The sequence below is a fragment of the Chelonoidis abingdonii genome, chromosome 9 (assembly GCF_003597395.2).
Source record: "Chelonoidis abingdonii isolate Lonesome George chromosome 9, CheloAbing_2.0, whole genome shotgun sequence".
Lineage (NCBI taxonomy): Eukaryota > Metazoa > Chordata > Testudines > Testudinidae > Chelonoidis > Chelonoidis abingdonii.
This window is the reverse complement of record NC_133777.1, coordinates 6,682,951-6,702,703: the sequence shown is the minus strand read 5'-3', so window position 1 is coordinate 6,702,703 and position 19,753 is coordinate 6,682,951. Positions and strand designations below refer to the sequence as shown.

General features: G+C 46.0%; 1 protein-coding gene across 1 annotated transcript in view; it reads left to right on the top strand.

The window, feature by feature from the left end:
- The window catches only part of DRG2 (developmentally regulated GTP binding protein 2), a 14,157-nt gene extending 966 nt beyond the window's left edge, over positions 1-13,191 (top strand). Inside the window, exons 2-13 of the mRNA XM_032762662.2 lie at positions 713-873; positions 1,374-1,463; positions 3,161-3,221; positions 5,039-5,129; positions 5,952-6,024; positions 6,219-6,309; positions 6,657-6,754; positions 7,750-7,826; positions 8,330-8,418; positions 9,657-9,715; positions 11,585-11,638; positions 11,729-13,191. Of these exons, the coding sequence (XP_032618553.1) occupies positions 713-873; positions 1,374-1,463; positions 3,161-3,221; positions 5,039-5,129; positions 5,952-6,024; positions 6,219-6,309; positions 6,657-6,754; positions 7,750-7,826; positions 8,330-8,418; positions 9,657-9,715; positions 11,585-11,638; positions 11,729-11,815 (1,031 nt within the window). The 3' untranslated portion in view covers positions 11,816-13,191. The remainder of the gene's footprint in view (positions 1-712; positions 874-1,373; positions 1,464-3,160; positions 3,222-5,038; positions 5,130-5,951; positions 6,025-6,218; positions 6,310-6,656; positions 6,755-7,749; positions 7,827-8,329; positions 8,419-9,656; positions 9,716-11,584; positions 11,639-11,728) is intronic.
- The last annotated feature ends 6,562 nt before the right edge of the window (positions 13,192-19,753 follow it).

Below are 19,753 nucleotides of genomic sequence, written 5' to 3'. Positions count from 1 at the left end.
GGGGGGGGCGGCAGGGGTCGCCCGTCCGTCTGTTGGGCAGCGGGGAGGAGAGGTGGGTGGCCGTTCTGTCAGTGCCTTCCCTTACACTGATTTTTTTCGTCCTTTGGGGGGGGTTCCATTTGCACCTCACAGAATAGGCTGGATGCCTTTATACTGCGCTACAGGGTGCTATATTGGTGCAAACTAATGCAACTTGCACTTGCGCCTCATGCGTGGTTTACACCTGTGTCATGATGTGTCATTGGGAATAGGTTAAATATAAAGACATAAGTTACACCACAAGAAATGAGTCTATAGTAACTAAATAAAGAGCGGAGAAAACACAAAACCCTGTTGTTTTCTCTCACTAGGAATCCTCTCTCTTCTCTATGAGAATGGACACTCTTAAGGCAGGAGCTACCTTTATTTCAGTGTCAAGTATCAGGGGTAGCCATGTTAGTCTGTATCCACAGAAACAATGAGTCCAGTGGCACCTTATAGACTAACAGCTTTATTTGGGCATGTATTTCAGTGTGTTGTGGCACACCAAGCATAAAGAGCAAATAGTTTAAAAACACCAAACTTGATCTACAATGTTAATTTGTAGAAATGCCCTAGTTGCTGCAATTCCTAAACTAGAAACAAGTCCCTTGAACTAATAGGGAACTAGATGCATGTTCCGATGCCATCGCTGGTTATTTGGTTACTAACTGTTCTTTCTGTTTTGTTTAAGCTACCGAGTACCATCTTGGCCTACTGAAGGCAAAGCTTGCAAAGTACAGAGCTCAGCTACTAGAACCCTCCAAATCTGCCGCTGCTAAAGGAGAGGGTTTTGATGTGATGAAATCTGGAGATGCCAGAGTGGCACTGATTGGCTTTCCCTCTGTGGGTAAGGTCAGTGATTATTAGAATTGACTCTAGCACGTGCAGTTCCTAGGTTTGTTTTCATTCTTTTGAAATATGCTTGTGTTATCTGACTGCTAATGTGGAAATACAGAAAAAGCCAGAAACAACTTAAGCGTTTGTTTGACAAAAATGAATGGAAAGAACGTTGCTTGCACTCTCAGACCTGAAGGCTAAAACTGTGGAAAGTCTTTCATCATTCTTGCATGCAAAGCACACTTGGTGCATCCCAATACCACAGCAACACCACTATGAAAGGTCTGTAAGAGCAGTCTGGTAACTGACATTCAAGAGAAAATGCCAGGTATCCCATTTCACCGCAGAACTCCCATGCCTGGCATACCAAGAGCACATGGCTGTTAAAACTACAGTCGTTTTCTTCCCATGCCGGTTCAGCAGTCATTGATGTGCATTGTTTCCATGTATCTTTATATATTCAGTGATGCTGTCATTTGTTTATATATTTCACGTTATGATATCTTGCCTTTCAGTCCACATTTCTGAGCTTAATGACCTCCACAGCCAGTGAAGCTGCCTCATATGAATTCACAACGCTGACGTGTATTCCAGGTGTCATAGAAGTAAGTGTGATTTGGATGGATTCTACATCATAAGTAAGGCTGTGAGTTTGTCACAGAAGTCACAGATTCCATGACTTTCCGTGAGTTCTGCAGCTCCTTGTGTGCCTTGCCTGGGGGCTTCCTGAGCAGCACAGGCAGCCCCTGGGCCAGTTGCACCAGCCGCTGCTGGGGCAGTCTTGGGCCACCGTCTTTTTTCCCCCCTGCAGCAGCCGGAGTTTAGGTGTGGGAGGGGGCAGAGGGTTAGGGCACAGGACAGATTGAGTGCTCTGGGCGGCGCTTACCTTGGGCTCCCCGGAAGCAGTGACATCCCCCTGCCTCAGCTCCTAGGCAGAGGCATGGCCAGGCAGTTCTGTGTGCAGCCTCTGCCAGCAGGCACCACCCCCGCAGTGCCCATTGGTCGTGGTTCCAAGATTTAGTCAAGGGTATATAGTACAAGCCATGGACAGGTCATGGGCCATGAATTTTTATTTACTGCCCGTAACCTGTCCATGACTTTTACTAAAAATACCCGTGACTAAAACATAAGCTGTTAGTAACAAGACCCACAACTTAGTATGTAGGGATGTGCTGTTCCTGATGTGTGTATTCTTCTTACATGTATGGTAGGGCTCAGAACCAGCTTTATCCAAATGTCCCTGCTTCTCAGCTGATTTCTGTTTTGAACTCTTGGAAGGTCTCAAGCATTTGCAGTTAGGTCTGTGGAGCCTGGCACTTTTACAGGCAGCATTGCTCCTCTGAGACAGGCAGCATGCACTGGGATCTGACTCTGCATTTAGAAGGACCAGGCAATACCATTGACCAGATGGCTGGAAGCCTTGACAGATTTGTTTTTAATGAAGCTTCAAAATAGGCAAATAGGACAATTCCTGTCCTTGAGGAGTTTTTGGTATCTGTGCCCTGTACATCCATCAGTAAAGCAAATTATAAAAGGCACCAAACTGGAAAGTATCCTAGTATAATGTGAAATTTTTGGGTCAAAATTCAGGCTGAGTGAAAATAATTAAAACAAACACATTGATGTCAAAACAGGCATAAATATTGTAACCGATCTACCTTCAACTTCATTATACTGCACGATGTCGTCATTTGAAACTTCACTGTAGCAGCAGAAGTGGAGCTCTCGTCCTCTTGCTCCATAATCAAGTGATCTTCACCACTTGAGTTAAAGGAGATTCTCTGTTAACAGTAGTAATATTATGCCTGTGACACAGAGCTGAGTAATTCTGGATCCAGCCATGAGAGCGCAGCGGTGTTTGCACTTCTCATTACAACATTTCACCTGTTGGACCAGATAAGAAACTTATTACTTGTACGGACAAGTTTCTTTGGTGAACAAAGGACCAAAATAATATTACAGCCATAGCGCGCTCTAGTCTTGTCGTTTTGTAGTCAAACCGAGATGGTCTAGAATTTTAGTAGCTTTGGCCATAAACTGCTGCAGTAAAATGTATCTTGAGGTGGAAGAGGAATTTTCAGAACGTTATTGAAACAGCTTCATGGTAAAAACTCTGGAAATTGTTTCCAGCTCAGTGGGATGCTAAACTTACTGGGCCAGATTTTGCCCTTTGCAGCCCTATTGATTTCAGAATTTGGCCCTCTGTTTACAATACACTGAGTGCTTAGCTGGTGTTAGGAAAGCTGGATACAAGGTTTTGTGCAGGTCCTTAGAATCGTCCATCTTTCTGATTATCTTGCAGTACAAAGGAGCAAACATTCAGCTTTTGGATCTGCCTGGAATCATCGAAGGAGCTGCACAAGGTTGGTTAGCACTTAGATTCCTTTAATGTGTGCCATTGCTCTCAATACTGTGTAGAGTTTCTAAATGGTACCAACCTTGCCAGCTTGGTCATGTATTGTGTGAACGCCTTAGACTTAAAACCTGAGATCCTGAATGTGGGGGACAATTGTAAGAGTTCCTGAATTATGTAAAGGCATATTATGTTGTAGATGATGCTTGTTTTGGAGGTGGGTAGCAGAAGTAAGCAAACCTCCCTATTCAGGGAGAGTCTTGACTTTGCTCATCTGCTCTCCTGGTACAAGAGGAGGTCTTTGGTGTTTGTCACTAGAGAGAGAAACTGGAGGTGTGCGGGAAGAGGCTTTAAGCAAGGCAAGAAATATTGTTCAGCTACAATCACCTGGGTGTTTCTGAGAGTTCTGATGTGGCTCCTTGGCTTGGGAGCCAGGAATTTATTCCACCTCTTTCCTCTTGGTTCATCTGCCAGTCGCTCAGCTGTGGCAAGAGGCGTCTCATGAGGTTCATAGGAGTCTCCTGATGTTTCTATCTGAGCACAGTGTAGTTTGGTTAATAAATGTCTCCTTTCGTTTCTGATCAGAAAGTGTGTCTTTCTGATTTGAACTGGAATCTCGGGGTTTTCCTCTTCACTATTCTGGGTATCCTCGCTTCAGTGCAGAGGAAAGAGAGAATTGCACACACGCTGCTTCTTGGAAAGAAGGCAGTCTGATGGGATTGCAATGCTTCTGCACTGTCTGCTTGCAGAGGGAGTACTTGCTCATCAGGAGCTGCATGACTCTCATGCTAGAGCAGGGGTGGGCAAACTTTCTGGCCCAAGGGCCACATTGGGATTGCAAAACTGTATGGAGGGCCAGGTAGGGAAGGCTGTGCCTCCCCAAACAGCCTGGTCCCCACCCCTATCCACCTTCTCCCATTTCCCGCCCCCTGACTGCCCCCCTTAGAACCGCCGACCCATCCCCTGCTCCTTGTCCCCTTAACTTGCTGTGCTCTCTTTCATATGGGACTCCTTTGCCCTCCCTACCACCCCCAGGACCCACCCCCATCCAACCTCCCCCTGCTCCCAGTCCCCTGACTGCCCCGATCCCTATCCACACCCCCACCCCCTGACAGGCCCCTTGAGACTCCCACGCTTATGCAACCCCCCCATTCCCCATCTCCTGACTGCCCCTGAACCTCAGCCCCATCCAACTGTCCCCTGACTGCCCTCCGGGACCCCCCGCCCCTTATACAACCCTCCGACCCCGCTTACCGTGCTGCTCAGAGCAGCATGTCTGGAAGCCACTCCGGCTGGAGCTAGATCCACTGCCATGCTGCCCTGCAGGAACTCACAGCCCTGCCGCCCAGAGCGCTGGCTACACAACAGCATGGCTGCAGGGGAGGGAGGACAACAGGGGAGTGGGCAGGGGCTAGCCTTCCTGGCCAGGAACTCAAGGGCCGGGCTGGATGTGGCCCACGGGCTGTAGTTTGGCCACCTCTGTGCTAGAGGCTGAGTGGGTCACATCCCAGCTCCATGCAACCAAGGAGAATGGATCCTGCGGTTGCTTAGAGCCAAGTCCCTTGTGTGTCTGTGTAGTGCTTTCTGTTGGACTGGCCTTCAGAAACGGTGTGTTTCTTTTGTGAACAAGCACATATTTCAGCCTGCAAGAGCTCTGAATGGGCCTTGACCCCATTAGCCTGGCCGCCTTCCCAACAGGTTAGTGCAGCCGAAGCGGGAATGAAATTCTTCCTTGCTTTGAAGAAGTCCCATGGGACGGCTCCTGATTCAAGGGAGCTTTTAGCTATTCTGCCTTCCCACAGATAATGTCATCGCCTTCCTTTGCAGGGAAAGGGAGAGGACGTCAGGTGATAGCTGTGGCTAGGACTGCTGATGTCGTCATCATGATGCTGGATGCCACCAAGGGCGAAGTACAGAGGTGAGCACAGGGAGCAGGTTAGTCAGTTCTGGGCTGATCGGCCAATGGAGGAATCCAGATGGCTTGATACTTTCCAGTTGCGGAGGCCAACTAGCATACCCGGTATGCAGTATACTAGATATTTAGTAATGTCTTAATATAATCTATTTTAGGCTAATAATTTTACTCTTTAATATTCCTGGGATGATCTTCTCACTTTAATCCTCTCTCCATAGGCATTCCAAAATGAACTCCCTGTGCAGATTTTTGCTAAATTGTTCTTCCCCTCTAGCTGGTTCTTCTAAAAATTTGTGCATCATGAGGCCGCTCTGTTAATGTGTTTCAGTTTAAATGTGAACTTCTATTGGGGCTTTTTGGCCATTGCTTGAGCAGCAAGATAACTATTACTGCAGATTATTGCCTGGGCTGGATGACCTGTTGGTAGCTTCCGAGCAAGCAGCCCAGGCTTGGGCAATGGACTTGATTGTGCTCAATAGAAATACTTACTGGCTCGGTAGGCACAGCATTTACTTGCAAGGAACCTCAGTTCTGGCTTCTTGAGGGGAAGAACATCCACATGTGGTCTGTCCAGGGAAGGATAATCGATTACATGGTGGTGTCTTTATTTGAGGCTTCCTCCTCCCATGGCTGTGTTCTTACGTCCCAATTAGAGGCCTTGCTGAATCGGAGGGCCCAATCAGTGATACAGAGAAGTTCCACAGGGTGGTGATTTGGAGCTGGGAAACCTTAAGTTGTTGGCCAGTCAAAACCCAAACTTATGACCATTTGTTCCTCTTGCGTGAAGTCCAGTGTACCAACAACTAATTTGCAATGTCTGTGCAGGTCTCTCTTGGAGAAGGAATTGGAATCTGTAGGAATCCGGCTGAACAAATGCAAACCAAACATCTACTTCAAGGTGAGCCTTTCCAGTGGCCCTGCACAGCCATGGGTTTGTGTGTGTTCATCCAGTGGAAGCAGAAATTCCTCTGTGCCTGTGCTCATCCAATGGAAGCAGAAATTCCTCTGTGCCTGTCCCTTTTGTTGTGTCACAGATAACGTGGACTTTACATCTTACAGAATTTTTTAAGATTCTTTGTTTTGTTCATCCAGCCAAAGAAGGGTGGGGGCATCTCCTTTAACTCGACTGTCACGCTGACCCAGTGCTCCGAGAAGCTGGTGCAGCTCATCCTCCATGAGTACAGTATCCTTTCCTGAAGGGGAGCTCAGAAAGGGGCAACCTCCAGAAACCACTTGTCTTGACCACCATCCACACGTCAGATCCACAGCCCACTAGGTGATGGTGACCTAGAATGGGATTGTATCTTCAATACAAATTCCAGAGCAAGGTGTTCATGCCAACAGAGTGATGGTGTGGTTAAAAGCAGTAGGAGGAGTTTGGTTTTTGGGGTTTGTTTGTTTGTTTGTTTTGGGGGGGGGGTGTCATCTGAGCAGCCCCCATTATACAAAATTAAACAAATCCTGCCCATTGTGCCTATCCCGTGTATTTAGCCAAGAAAGGATGTTTGGCCTTAATGATGTCCACCTCAGAAATCTTCAATGCAGAGGTTCTGTTTAGAGAAGATTGTTCTCCTGATGAGTTTATCGATGTGATTGTCGGTAACAGAGTCTACATGCCCTGCCTTTATGTGAGTATCCCGGAAACAGCCTTATTTCTGTATAATTAATGGGACAGCATAGGATTGAGGTCCTAAATATAGAATGATCTTGACCTCTTGCATTGAGAGAATCGCTCTGTGTGAAAACCACTTGTCATAAAACTTCTAGTTAACCTGTTGCGCATGTGCTAACAGAGGGTATGGCTGCACTTGAAACTTCAAAGCGCTGCCACGGGAGCGCTTTGAAGTGTGAGGGTGGTCGCAGCACCAGCGCTGGGAGAGCTCTTCCAGCGCTGCACTTACTCCACCTCCTTGTGGGGATTAGCTTGCAGTGCTGGGAGCCGCCCTCGCAGCGCTGCGGCACTGTTTACACTGGAACTTTACAGCGCTGTATCTTGCAGCGCTCTGGGGTGTTTTTTTCACACCCCTGAGTGAGAAAGTTTCAGCGCTGTAAAGCGCCAGTTTAGCCATGGCCAGAGTGCTTGTGTAATATGCTGGTTTAGCACATGATTCCAGCGCCCTCTTGTGGCTGACCCCAGTGACTGTAGTAGCAGGCTACCTACAGCTGATCATTCCTCTTTTAGCGCAGGCGGTGTAGAGACCTGTGTTTTGGTGCTCAAAGTTCCGTGGCTGATTTCCTCTAACAACCATGGTGTCTGTATGCGTGCAGCCTTAGTGCACTATAGATTCACCTTTTGTTTCAGGGGCCCCTTTTGATAATGTTTTGGATTCTTATAATTAGGTCCCAGAACAAACACCAGAGGGTGACCCCAAAGGAAAGAATGTTAAAATGGGAAAACTTATCAGTAATTTTGAGACTTATGAACTTTAACAATTTACCAAAAATCTTTGATCAATATCGATAAGAGCCACATATTTTAACAAGCCCCAGCATTTCATTATTGTATGTCTGCGAGGACTGGAAACTGCAGAACCTCATAACTACTTGTACGTCTCGTATTTGTTTGCAGTGTCACTTGAATTGACTTTCTAAAGTCAATATATTCTTTTCCCTTTTGAGTCAGGTTTATAACAAGATTGACCAGATATCTATGGAAGAAGTAGATCGTCTGGCTAGGAGACCCAACAGTGTTGTGATCAGGTAAGAGCTTATAGGCCTGTCAATCCACGCCTCCTGCAGGCTGTACACTAAGGGAAGTTGGTTTACATTTCATTAATACCTTCTTCCTTTGCTGTCCCAAAGAGGGGCGCACTCCTTGGCACACCACTTAGCTGCTCTGGCTGAGAGTGAAACTCAGCAAGTACCCTGTCATTTTTAACAAAATATTTAGTGGCCTCTATTCACAGAGAGAGGAAAATCTGCTATAAGCTGCCTCACACCAGGCATGAACCAGGTCTTTGCAGTAGTTATGTTATGTTATCTGTTCAATGAAACTGATGGGTTCTGCCATTTTGAAGCTGGTGTACTTCTGGAAAGCATTGTCTGTTTTCCCATACTGACCCATCAGAAAGCTTCACCTTGTCATCTAGCATTTAATAGGCTTCGCGATCACACTTCTTTGTGGATTCCAAGTAAGACGAAATTTGGGCTGCTCTTTGTGGAATAGAATTACACTAAGCCGAGATGTTTGTGGTGTTTTGCAGCTGTGGGATGAAGCTGAACCTGGACTATTTACTGGAGAAGCTGTGGGAGTACCTGGCGCTTACCTGTATCTTCACTAAGAAGAGAGGACGTAAGCAAAACACTGACTGGCAAAAGAAGAGTCCAAGGGGGAAATTTTCAGGAGTACAATGGGAGTTGGACACTATGTTCCCAACTCCTATTGGCTGTCAATGGGAAGTTGGTGTGATGGGTTGCCCCCTTTTAAGGTGCTAGCTGATATATTGAGATACCACTGAGCTGCCTGTTCCGCCAGCCTGGGCCCCCTTTAACCTGTCTTCCTGAGCCAGGCTCTTAAGCCTCCTCTAGCACACCCCCAGGCAGGGCCCCACCCAGCTGCAGAAAGACAGACACAGAGATCGGCCTTTGCCTCAGCACTCGCGTGCCCACCTGCCATGGAGTGCAGACCCAAAGGTATATTGTCTTGGTCTGGATAGAAAAATCCGCACAGCACAAGCTCATAAAAATTCACACTCTTTCTCAATGTGGGGAGAGAGATGCACAGCTTCTTGAACCCCTCAGATATAAACTAGGTTATGTTATAAACAAGAAATAAGTTAATTAACTACAAAAGACAGATTTTAAGTGATTATAAGGTATAGCAAACAGACCAGAGCTGATTACTAAGCAAATAAAACACACTCAACTAAGCTTGATTCACTAAAGAAAGAGATTGCAAAATGTAATTTCTCACCCTAAATGTTGAATTAGGCAGGATGCAGAGTTTCTGTAGCTGTGAGTTCCAGTTATTCTTACAGACTGGACCCCTGTCTGTCTGGACTCACCCCTGCCTTTCCCTTCAGGTTTGTTCCTTTATCCCTTCAGGTTCTTTCAGCAGTCCCACTTATTTGCACATAAGTGAGGATTTTTACCCATGAAAGCTTATCTGAAGAAGTGAGGATTTTTTACCCACAAAAGCTTATGCCCAAATAAATCTGTTAGTCTTTAGGGTGCCACCTGACTCCTTGTTGTTTTAGTATAGAAGGAAATACCTTTGGTACCTGAGAGAGAGTAAATCAAATCTTGGAAGTACTATCTTTGAAGATTATGAATTGATTCAGTGTATTGGTCTTTAAAAGTCCAGGGTAAGTAGCCAGTTTGTATTTCTTCCCACTGGAGTGTGTATGGAGCTAAGTAGGCAGTATAACTCAGGTGAATGGCTGCTTTGTATGCCAGCCTGCTGTCAGGTGTAACAGGAGCAGGGGGGGATTCAAGGAGTTGTACATAATCAAATGCATTGTCAGATTATGTTAAAGGACAGTGATCGGGAAAGCGAAGTTATCTTTTCCCTCGTTTTTCTGTGCTCTCTAGAGAGACCAGACTTCACAGATGCCATTATTCTCCGGAAAGGGGCTTCTGTAGAGCATGTGGTAAGTAAATAACACAAAGAAACATCTTTCTCTGGTGGTAGAACAGCACTGAGTCCAAAGCAAACTTCTTACCCGAGACTGCTGGTAGGATTTTGTATATTTCAGGTCATCCTATGAAAAAACACATGATGATGATTTGTTGCCCATTAACATTCCTTAGCTTGGTCTAACTAAGGTATAGAAACAAATATTTCTTTCCTGGTAATGTACTTTACAAACATTTTTACTAGATAAAAGGTGATGAAGGTTGTGATGGGTTGGACACCACCCCACCCCTGCTTCTGGCATACCACCTGATGTACTGGGGTTTCACTGAGCCCTTCCTGCTCCACTAGCCTGGATTCCCTCTCACTGTTTTGCTGAATTAGGCTCCACAGTCTCTTGCAGCGTGTGTAGGGCCACACCCAGCTGCAGACGCAGATTGAAGTCAGCTCTGTGTGAGGGGATTCTCTCAGCACTCACGTGCACACCCCCTTTGTGGAATAAACAAGAATAGTACTGTCTTGTGCTATATAGAAAGATCTGCACAATGCAAGTGCATAAAAATTCGCCCTCTCAATGTGAAGAGAGACGTGCACAACTTCCTCCTCCTCCCACCCCCAGTTAGAAATAGCGCAAACTGGGTTTTAATAATAAACAAAACAAATTTACTAACTATAAAAGGCAGATTTTAAGTGATTATAAGGGATAGCAAACAGAGCAAAGCAAATTATTGAGCAGATAAAACAAAACAGGCATACTAACCTTAAAATCTTAGAGACTCCTTTCAAGAAGTAATTTCTCACCCTAAATGTTGTTGTAGGCAAGTTGCAGAGTTTCTATAGCTTAGAGTTCCAGTTATTTCTTCTTAAAGACTGGACCCCTATCTCAGTCTGGACTCGCCCCTGCCTTTCCCACAGGTGTGTTCCTTTGTCTCTTCAGGTATTTTCAGCCGTCTTTCTTCTTGGGTAGGCAGTGGAGGAGAGTCCAGATTAACCCTCTCCCCAGTCTTTAAAAGGATTTACCTAAGGTGGGAAACCTTTGTTTGATCCCCATCCGCCTACAGAGGAAAAGTACCAGCAGTGTCCAAGGTGGTATTTAGTACCAGGTGACAGGACCACCTGACCTTGTAGTGTCACAGCTATATCCCAGGACACCTCTCAGGAAGGAGAGAGATTAGTATCTTCACAGTCTTATTGTTTCTTCCTAATGGCCCATCAAGGCTGTGATGGCTGGTTGTCTGGTGGGTGTCTCCCAAATACACACACAGTTGTAATTGTTACATAATCAGTATTCCTGACTTTAGATACAGAAATGATACAAGCAAGACAAATTGGATGATCACATTCAGTAAATCTTAACCTTTCCAATGATACCTTACAAGACCCATCTTGCATAAAATATATCTTAGTCCATGTTCATATCATAACCATGTTTCTATAAAGAATATGGGGTGTAACGTCACAAAGGTAACTTAATAGAGTTCAGTGAACAAGCAGAGGGAAATGTGACTTTTGTGATGCTATTCCTGGGAACTTTGTATGGAGAAAACATGATTCTAGTACATTTACTTTATGCTCTTTCTGCATTTTTGAATGTGGCTCTGTAGTTGCCTTTGCAGTATACAGCGTGGACCCAAGGTGTTCCTGTCTGTAGTGGCTTGATGTTAATTGAAGACAGCAGTGGGTACTGGAAATCTGGGGAAAATCTCCTCTTCTTGTCTTGGGAGGCATGATTAGTTGGCGCTAATAATCAAAACAGTGTTTTCAAGTCTAATTTTCAGGTGCTCAGACACCACAGTGAGGGGCATAGTTTAAGAACCGGGATAGAATAGAGGCAGATATATATTGAAGCATTATCCTTTGACTGTCACACACTGTCTTATTGCAGTGCCATCGAATTCACAGAACGTTAGCCAGCCAGTTCAAATACGCCTTGGTGTGGGTAAGTGACTAATACTCTCTGAATTTGATTTGCCTGTATTTGAAGTGTCCGCTCCTAACACGTTTCAATTTGCTTTCTCCTGGTTTAAAGGGAACCAGCACAAAATACAGTCCTCAAAGAGTAGGATTAACTCATTTGATGGAGCACGAAGATGTCATCCAGATTGTCAAGAAATAACCTTCTTAGCCACTGCTCACTGGTGCCTGACCCTGCCTTAGGCTGAAGAATCAGAACTGACTTATTGTGACCGTATAAAAGCCAAAAAAAGGAATATGTGCTCCAAAGCTACGTAGGCTTCCATGAAGCTTGTTCCATTGGAGATGGGAAGAGACTAAGGATACATTATAACAGGTGGGGATGGGGGAGACGAGGGAATTCCCATCTTGTGACATTTCGTGCAAGCAAGCTACCTTGCCTAGCATCTCTAAAAGTTGGATCCTGAAGCCCATTTGTTATGATGAGAAGAGAATTGTCTCCCCGGCGGCCTCCTGTACCACTGCAGATTTCACATACATGTCTGTCTGTTATACCAGCTTTCTCAGTCAATCGGAATCTGTGGATTTCTCCATGCAAATATGACTCTTCTCTTGGTGCCATTGATACCAGCACTGAGAGATGTTACCTGCCATTCATTGGACATTCCTGTCCTTTAATATAAGTGTGTCATTAAAGCAAACCTTTCCCTTCTGCGCTCGCCCAATACAAGGGCTGCTAGAATTCACAGCCTTTCTTGCTGTCCACGGGTTTCTTAGTTCTGCACCTCAGTGGCTTTAGACAGCAGTCTCCCACCTCTGAGACAGTCCTAGGCTGAGCTTTTGAAAGTCCCACTCTATCAAATTTAAAACCAATATTTCATGCCTCTTGTTAACCCTCTGACATAGCCGATAGGGTGTCCTGATCCAATCAGTACTGTTGAGAGAGCTGGAAAGTGCATCCCTATTAACAATGGGATTGACACATGGCCAGGCCACAGGTGCCATAGCTACATCCTAGAAGAGCACCAAGAGGATTCATTTCTGTCCATGTCACAGGTCAGAAAGATGGCATTAGGAGATTCCTAGTGGGAAACCTCTGCCTTCTCCTTCCACCTTTTCTGCCATAGTACCTGAGGTATAGTTGTCTGGACACCACTTGTCTCTAAATCATGCATCCACAGCTCCTAAATCATAGAAATAGCTATTCAGGCTCAAATCCCATTCTATGCTGTGGCCTTTTTTGGCTATAATAAATGAACAATAGTGCTTCTTAATGGAGATCTTCCATCAGAAAACTTGGATTTTTCTAATCATGCTTTATTAAATGTTGTTGCTAACAGTTTATAGTGTCTGCTAGATACCGGCTCCTTCTTTCCGTGAGCAAGAGCCTCCAATAGCTTTTACTTTTTTCTGATAAAATAGCTCAGTCCCAACGCAGAATTCTGAACCATGAAGCCTGGTTTGAGGGCTAGGTCCTGTGACCCCAAGCACCTCCTTCGTGCTCCTCCTAAACTGACTAAAGATGAAATGGCAAGAAGCGTTTTATTTAAGAAAATAAAAGTTGCTATTTCTTGTAAATTATACACTTTTCTCTCGAAGTAGACATGGGAACACTTGCTTCGTCACCCCTCTCCCTCCCTTTTGGCCAACTGAGATAGCAAGGGGCTGTGTGGGGGAGTGGATTTTGATTGTAATGTGTCATAGAATTTAAGGCCAGAAGGGAGCCACTAGGTATCTAGTCTGACCTGTATCTCTCAGGCCACCAACACCACCCAGCACCTACACACTAACCCAACCCTGAAATGAGACCAAAGTGCCATCGTGAAGAGTGAACAAAGGGCTCTCTACAGATGGAGAAGAGCTGGATGCATTAGGCCTTCCTTGGCTGACATGGATAAATTAAACAAGAACCAAGCCACAAAGGTGACTCTGAGCTTTGTAGATTACCTTCTATGTTAATGATTTTGCTCACAGCTGGAATGCAGAGGGAATCAGGGCTCAGGTAGAAGCTACTGGAGAAAAATCTCCAAATTAGCTGCATTATGCCTGAGCTGGCTTTCTAATGCATGCACTTCTCTCTGCTAATTGAGTGGGATGCTGTTCCAGCACATTGACTCACCCTTTCAATTTCCTGTGAAGGTTGCGCAGGCCAAGACACCATGACAGAGCTTTTCTTGTTTCATTTTTAACTGTTTCAGGGGTGCTGGCGTTTAGCTACTAAACAAGGACAATGGAGGAAAGCATGTGCCTGACTTGATAGAATGCTGAACTGCACGTCTTCCTCAAACAGGAGGAGGAGAGGGAACAAAAATGTTCAAAATAGCTTGTTAAAACTCACATTGTAAAGCTTAAAAAAAAACACCCCAAACTTGCTGTGGTTAACAGAAGACTAATCATTACATCTATCTTAAATTAGCTGGTTGTCTCAAATGTAATAATCTGTTGGATCACTACTGGAACCACTGTCAAGTTATCTGAGCTAGTCTCCTTATAGTTGGGAAAGCCAATCATTTTTCCCCCCATCATAGGCCAAGTGTATAAAGCAGCTGAACTTTGATTAAGCTTGGCAGGGAAGAAAACAGAAACAGATCAAGAGCAGCTAATTCTGCTGTATGCATGGGCACTTGAGTAAGCATGGGTCACTGTCACTCAGCTGGAAATACGGGGTTTTTTTTTTACGTGTTTCCATCTTTTCAGATTAACTGCAGCCCATGTTTACTGCAAGCATTACAGTTTAGTATCAGCTGTGAGAGCACATTGGGCTGAAGATCTACATATAGAACCTTTACTGGGAATCCTGAAGTGCTTAATTATCTGCAGGGGAAGATTAGATTCTTGCAAACAATTTAACATCAACCCAGCAGTTTTCATTGAAGGAAATGGAAAGGTTCCATTGATTTCCACTGGGAGTTGGATCAGACCCCTAGTTACCTCCTTGCCCATGGAAATTGAAGGCAAAACCCAGTACATTTCAAGAATGTTTTGCGGGACCTTCAGTGAGGAAGGAGGTACTCTTGCAAAGTGGGGATTGGGCATTTCTACACAACAGTTGGGACCATGCTTCCCAACTTCAGTACACAGGCTAGCTCTGCTCAGCCTAGCACAGTAAAAATAATAGTGTCGCAGCTTGGGCTGGCGGCCTAAGTACAAACCCAACTGGACCCCTGGGGAGTGTACTCTGGTGTCTCTGAGCTGGGAAGCACGCGCTCAGCTTCCGTGCAGAGGTTCCCATATAGAGTGGTAGATACTCATGAGGCAGTTTACTTAAAATCTCTTGTGAGTAATTGAACATTTGAATTACAACCCTCAGGTTAGAAGCAGCAGAACCTCATAACCTATAACAGTGAAGGGCTGTGTTTTGTGTTTATATGCAGGCTCTTGTAAGATTACAGTTGTACATCTCATACCATTTGTGCTTAATGATACCACCAGTCCCTTGGAAAAACAGGGTGGTATCATTAAGCACAAATAGGGTATTTTGGCCAAATGACATGGCGTTACAGTCTCCCTGCATCCTTCCCTTGCAGTTTCAACGGGATGTGGTATTCCTCAGTGTCTTGCCCTAATTACAGGGTGTTATTGCTGCATTCCACCCCAGAAGCAGCTGCACTTCAGTACTGAATGAAAGAATCTCTGTTGTTAGCCCTTATCTGCTTCACAGAAAGATTAGGTGTGTGTTTTAAAGTTGCTTCTGCATGTTGCTCAAAGGCCAAGTGTGGCATTTCACAAAAGGGAGAGATTGTTAGCCCTCGTTACACAGGAGATTGCAGAGGGCCAGAGTGTTAGACTTTCCCAAGGCCATACAGTAAGTTGAGGGAAGAGACAGATTAATTATAATAGAATGCTCCCATTTGTCTCCCAGTATACGTACATAATCTGCAAAATACAACTGCCCACTGTCAAACTAAATACAACTCAAATGTAAAGTTAAGCTATCCCTTTAAACGCAGTTCCCAGCCTCCTCTTCTGATGGTCTATGTACCCTAGAAAGTCAACGAACTCCAGCGTTTTTTAGTTTTGCTTAGTCCTGTCTCAACGCAGGGGGCTGGATTTGATGACTGCTCGAGGTCCCTTTTAGCTCTACATGTTGATGAGTCTGATTTCAGTTTCAGTCCACCAGTCACTCCCTCAAGATTGTCATCCTGGAACGGGTTGCGGCTTGAAGCATATTCTGCTCAAAACTAGAGGGCTGTGCATGTTCCAGGCAATCAAGCACCTTTGATTGGCCAAATGCTCCTTTGATCATTTAATTTAGCCAGGAATCATTTGCAAGGTAGTAAAAAGGGACTTGACTCAAACCAGTGTAGCTGAATTCAGTGAGACAGTTACAACCATGGGCTCTCCTCTGCTCTCTTTGCTACTGCCATCCTGGTGAGATTGAAAGTACTGCAGGGGCAGTATATAACAGTCACGGTCTTGCCGTGACAACTTAATTGTTTCAAACCGTGACAAGGGTCACCCCAAGCACTTTAGGCCTGTGAAACTCCTTTGTAGCAGAGGTGGCTCAGGAGGCTGCTGAGATGAGGTGGCAGGGATAGCTCAGTGGTTTGAGCATTGGCCTGCTAAACCCAAGGTTGTAAGCCCAATTCTTGAGAGGGCCATTTAGGGAACGGGGGTAAAAATCTGAGTGGGAATTAGTCCTGCTTTGAGCAGGAGGTTGGACTAGATGAGGTCCTTTCCAACCCTGATATTCTATGAGGATTGCTTGCCTGCACATACTATTGAATTTTTCGGGTGACATGTTTTAAATGTGGAGGTCAACCTGTGTGGGTTATTGATTGTAATTTGCAATTAAGCCCTTGCTTTTTGAAGACTTGGCATAATAAATACCCACTGCATTAGAGCCAAGGCCACAGATTCCATTAGTCTGGAGCAGGTGCAAGCTGCTGCAGGTTCACTAACAGGAGAGAAGAGCACAAAACTGCCCATTTAAGCTTGTCCCTGTTGTTCTTCATATAACAGTGTGGCTGTAACAGCTTCTACCTGGGAAATTATTAGTGAAATTGGAGATGGTACAGATTAACACGAGACTCGAAAGATGGGTAAGGAACTAGTTAAGGGGAGACTTCAGTGGGTCATCCTGAAAGGTTCACTGTCCAGCTCAAGGGAGTTCCTGCTGGATTGGTCCTGGGACCAATCTTATTTAACATTTTCATTAATGACCATGGCACAAAAAGTGGAAGAATGTTAATCAAATTGGCAGAGGACACTAAGTTGGGTGGTATTGCCAATATGAAGTGGCAAGGGGCTGTGTGGTGGAGTGGATTTTGATTGTAATGTGTCATAGAATTTAAGGCCAGAAGGGACCCACTAGATATCGTCTGACCTGTATCTCTCAGGCCACCAACACCACCCAGCACCTGCACACTAACCCAACCCTGAAACGAGACCAAAGTGGCATCGTGAAGAGTGAACAAAGAGCTCTCTAAGGATGGAGAAGAGCTGGACACATTAGACCTTCCTCGGATGACATGAGCTGGAACACCTTGTGCAGTTCAGGTCTCCCAGGTTTAAGAAAGATGAATTCAAACTGGAACAGATGCAGAAAAGATCATCTAGGATCTGCTTTGAATTAGAGGAAATTGTGGATTCTCTGTAACTTGAAGTCTTTAAATCAAGGTTTGAGAACTTCAGTGAATCACCCAGAGGTTAGGGGTCTATTACAGGAGTAGGTGGGTGAAGTTCTGTGGCCTGGAACCTACAGGAGGGCAGACAAGATGATCGTGATGGTCTCTTCTGGCCTGAAAGGCTATGAGCTTGTCTCAATGCAACCAGCTGCAAAGGTTCTCAGCCCTTTGTGAGATTTGAATTCAGGCCCTTTGGTGCCCCCCCAATGCATCACTCTCCAAGCCTGTAAACATAAAAATCACAATCTGTTAATGCAAACAGTTCTCACAACTGGCTAACAGGTCACTCAGCCCTTGGTATGAATCACTGCTCCAGTGCTAGGAGTGAGTGCATAATAATATCTCTGTAGTGCGGTCATCTGCCAGTGCTACTTCCAAAGCCTTATTTATAAAGGCAGGTAACATACCCATTATACAGGTGGGGAAACAAAGGCACAGAGGGGGGAGTGAATTGCCTGAGCTCACATTGTGGGTCAGTGCTATCATTGAGGTTAAAAACCCAGGTCTTCAGCCTGCCAGGTCTGTGCTAAGCCCATTAGACAACACCTGCCCTCAATGGTTTAAAGATCACATCTGGTTCATGTGGAGGGATTAATTTTATGTTGGCAAAATATAACATCTGCCTTTATAGCCGCCCTTTTGTATTGGTCTGAGTTCTCCCAAATAATTCTTCTCTGGCCCTCAGACATACAGAAGCTAGTTCATCATGACAGATACTGTTGGATACTGAGTGTCTGCATGTACCTGTATCCCCCTCCACTGCTGTTCCAAAACCTGTGTCTGTTTCAATCATCATCCAGTAGGAGATGCAGTGGGACGGGCTAGTCTGTTTGGCTTCCTTTTCTAGTGCCCCTGGCAGGTAGCTGCTCTTTTGACTACACCTTTCCCTCCTTTTTCCCTGTTAACAGGTTTTATCCCACCCACCTTCTCCCTCCTTGGAGGTATCTGCAGTTCTGTCCATCAGCACAACTCGGGGAGCAGTGCTTGCTACCCCTTGCCTCTCATTCATTCCCCAGTTCCTCTGCAGGAAAGGTTAGCTCCCCTCTCTCTGTTCATGAGTGGAGATGAGAATAATAGCTGTCATCAAATATGCATCGGGCGGCAGCGGCAGCAGCCAGCAGCCGTCTTGCAGCAAACATGGTTCCCCTGGGTCCGGCGGAGTGAAGTTCCCTGGAGGAGAGGCTGACGGGGCAAAGCCCGGGGATGCGCAGATCTGGAAGGTGTACCTTGTCACAGAGCAGCCCTGGTGGCATGTGGGCGAGCGAGGCTGCTTAACCCAGGTGAGTGGAATCGCACTAGCCGAGCCGCTGGAGCCATAGGGCTTTGCGTGGTGGAATTACATCTCCTTCCCTCCGTGTCACAACGGAGCCCCGTCACAACTACCCTCCACCCGGCTGCAGGTGTTTTGGAGGCAAGGGTGGCAAAGGAGATGGACAGTTGGGGGCAGGCAGGGTGGTTAGTGCATGTTGCGGACATCACCCGACTGAAGCGTGGAATGATGGAGACGGGCTAAGCCAGCTCAGGATGCTGTAGGGTTCTGTCCCGGAGGCCCAGAGATGCTGTAGGCTTGGTAACAGTCTGCTGCATGGCTGGGCAAAGTTCAGATGCTTTTGGGTCACGGCACTTTAGTGTTCACCCTGCACTGTCCTAAGCTCTTCTGTTCCCCCTACATGCATCCACCTGCCAGCTTGCTAGGCCTGAGGCCTGCCGTGACCTGAACTGCCCATTGCACTGCTGCCTAGAACCCTCTCCTGTCTCTTGCCCAAGGGCGTCTCTCTAATTTATGGGGCCGCCTCATTCATCTCTGCTTTTGCTGCCCTCCACCCTTTCCCACAGCCCCCATTTCTGTGCATCCCCTCGTAACGCAAGTTCTTGGCCTCTCCCGCCAAAACGGCCTGGCTGAACCCACATCTTAGAACCCTTTTGCCATCCCCAGGTCCCCCAGCACATGGAACCCTGGTTGCTGCGGCTCTTTCCCCTCAGAGGCTTGTCTCCACCCGCAGACCAGCCTTTGCTTAAAGGAAACCTTCAAGTCTGTTAGTGAGGTTTGAGGGGGTGTTTCTTGGTAACCTGCTAAAAACTTGTCCCTTGCTGTGTGCTTGGATTGTCACTCTGGACCAGGTTAGCATTCAGAGGATTAGCAGTAGCTAGTGCAGGAACACTTCTCCTTAATAACCTGCCGTAACCCATGGCTACACAGTGGCCTCCAGGGACTGGGAAGCCACTTGCAGCACAAACCACCTGCTCAGGACGTGCTGAGATGTTGCTCGTTGGCTGGCTTGTCATTGAGGTGGGGATGGGACCTTTCAGTAGGATCCTTTCCATGGAGGCAGAGGACACAGAGGTGGGAGTGTGCTCTTCTCTGTGTAACATGAAACATGCTGCAAGCAGACACTGAACAAACGATGGGCGCATGTGTGTGTGTAACCATTGACCTGTCTGCACACAGCAGAGACAACACCAGGCTGCACCTGTAACACAGGGAGCTTTGGAACCACTTGAGAAATAGATGC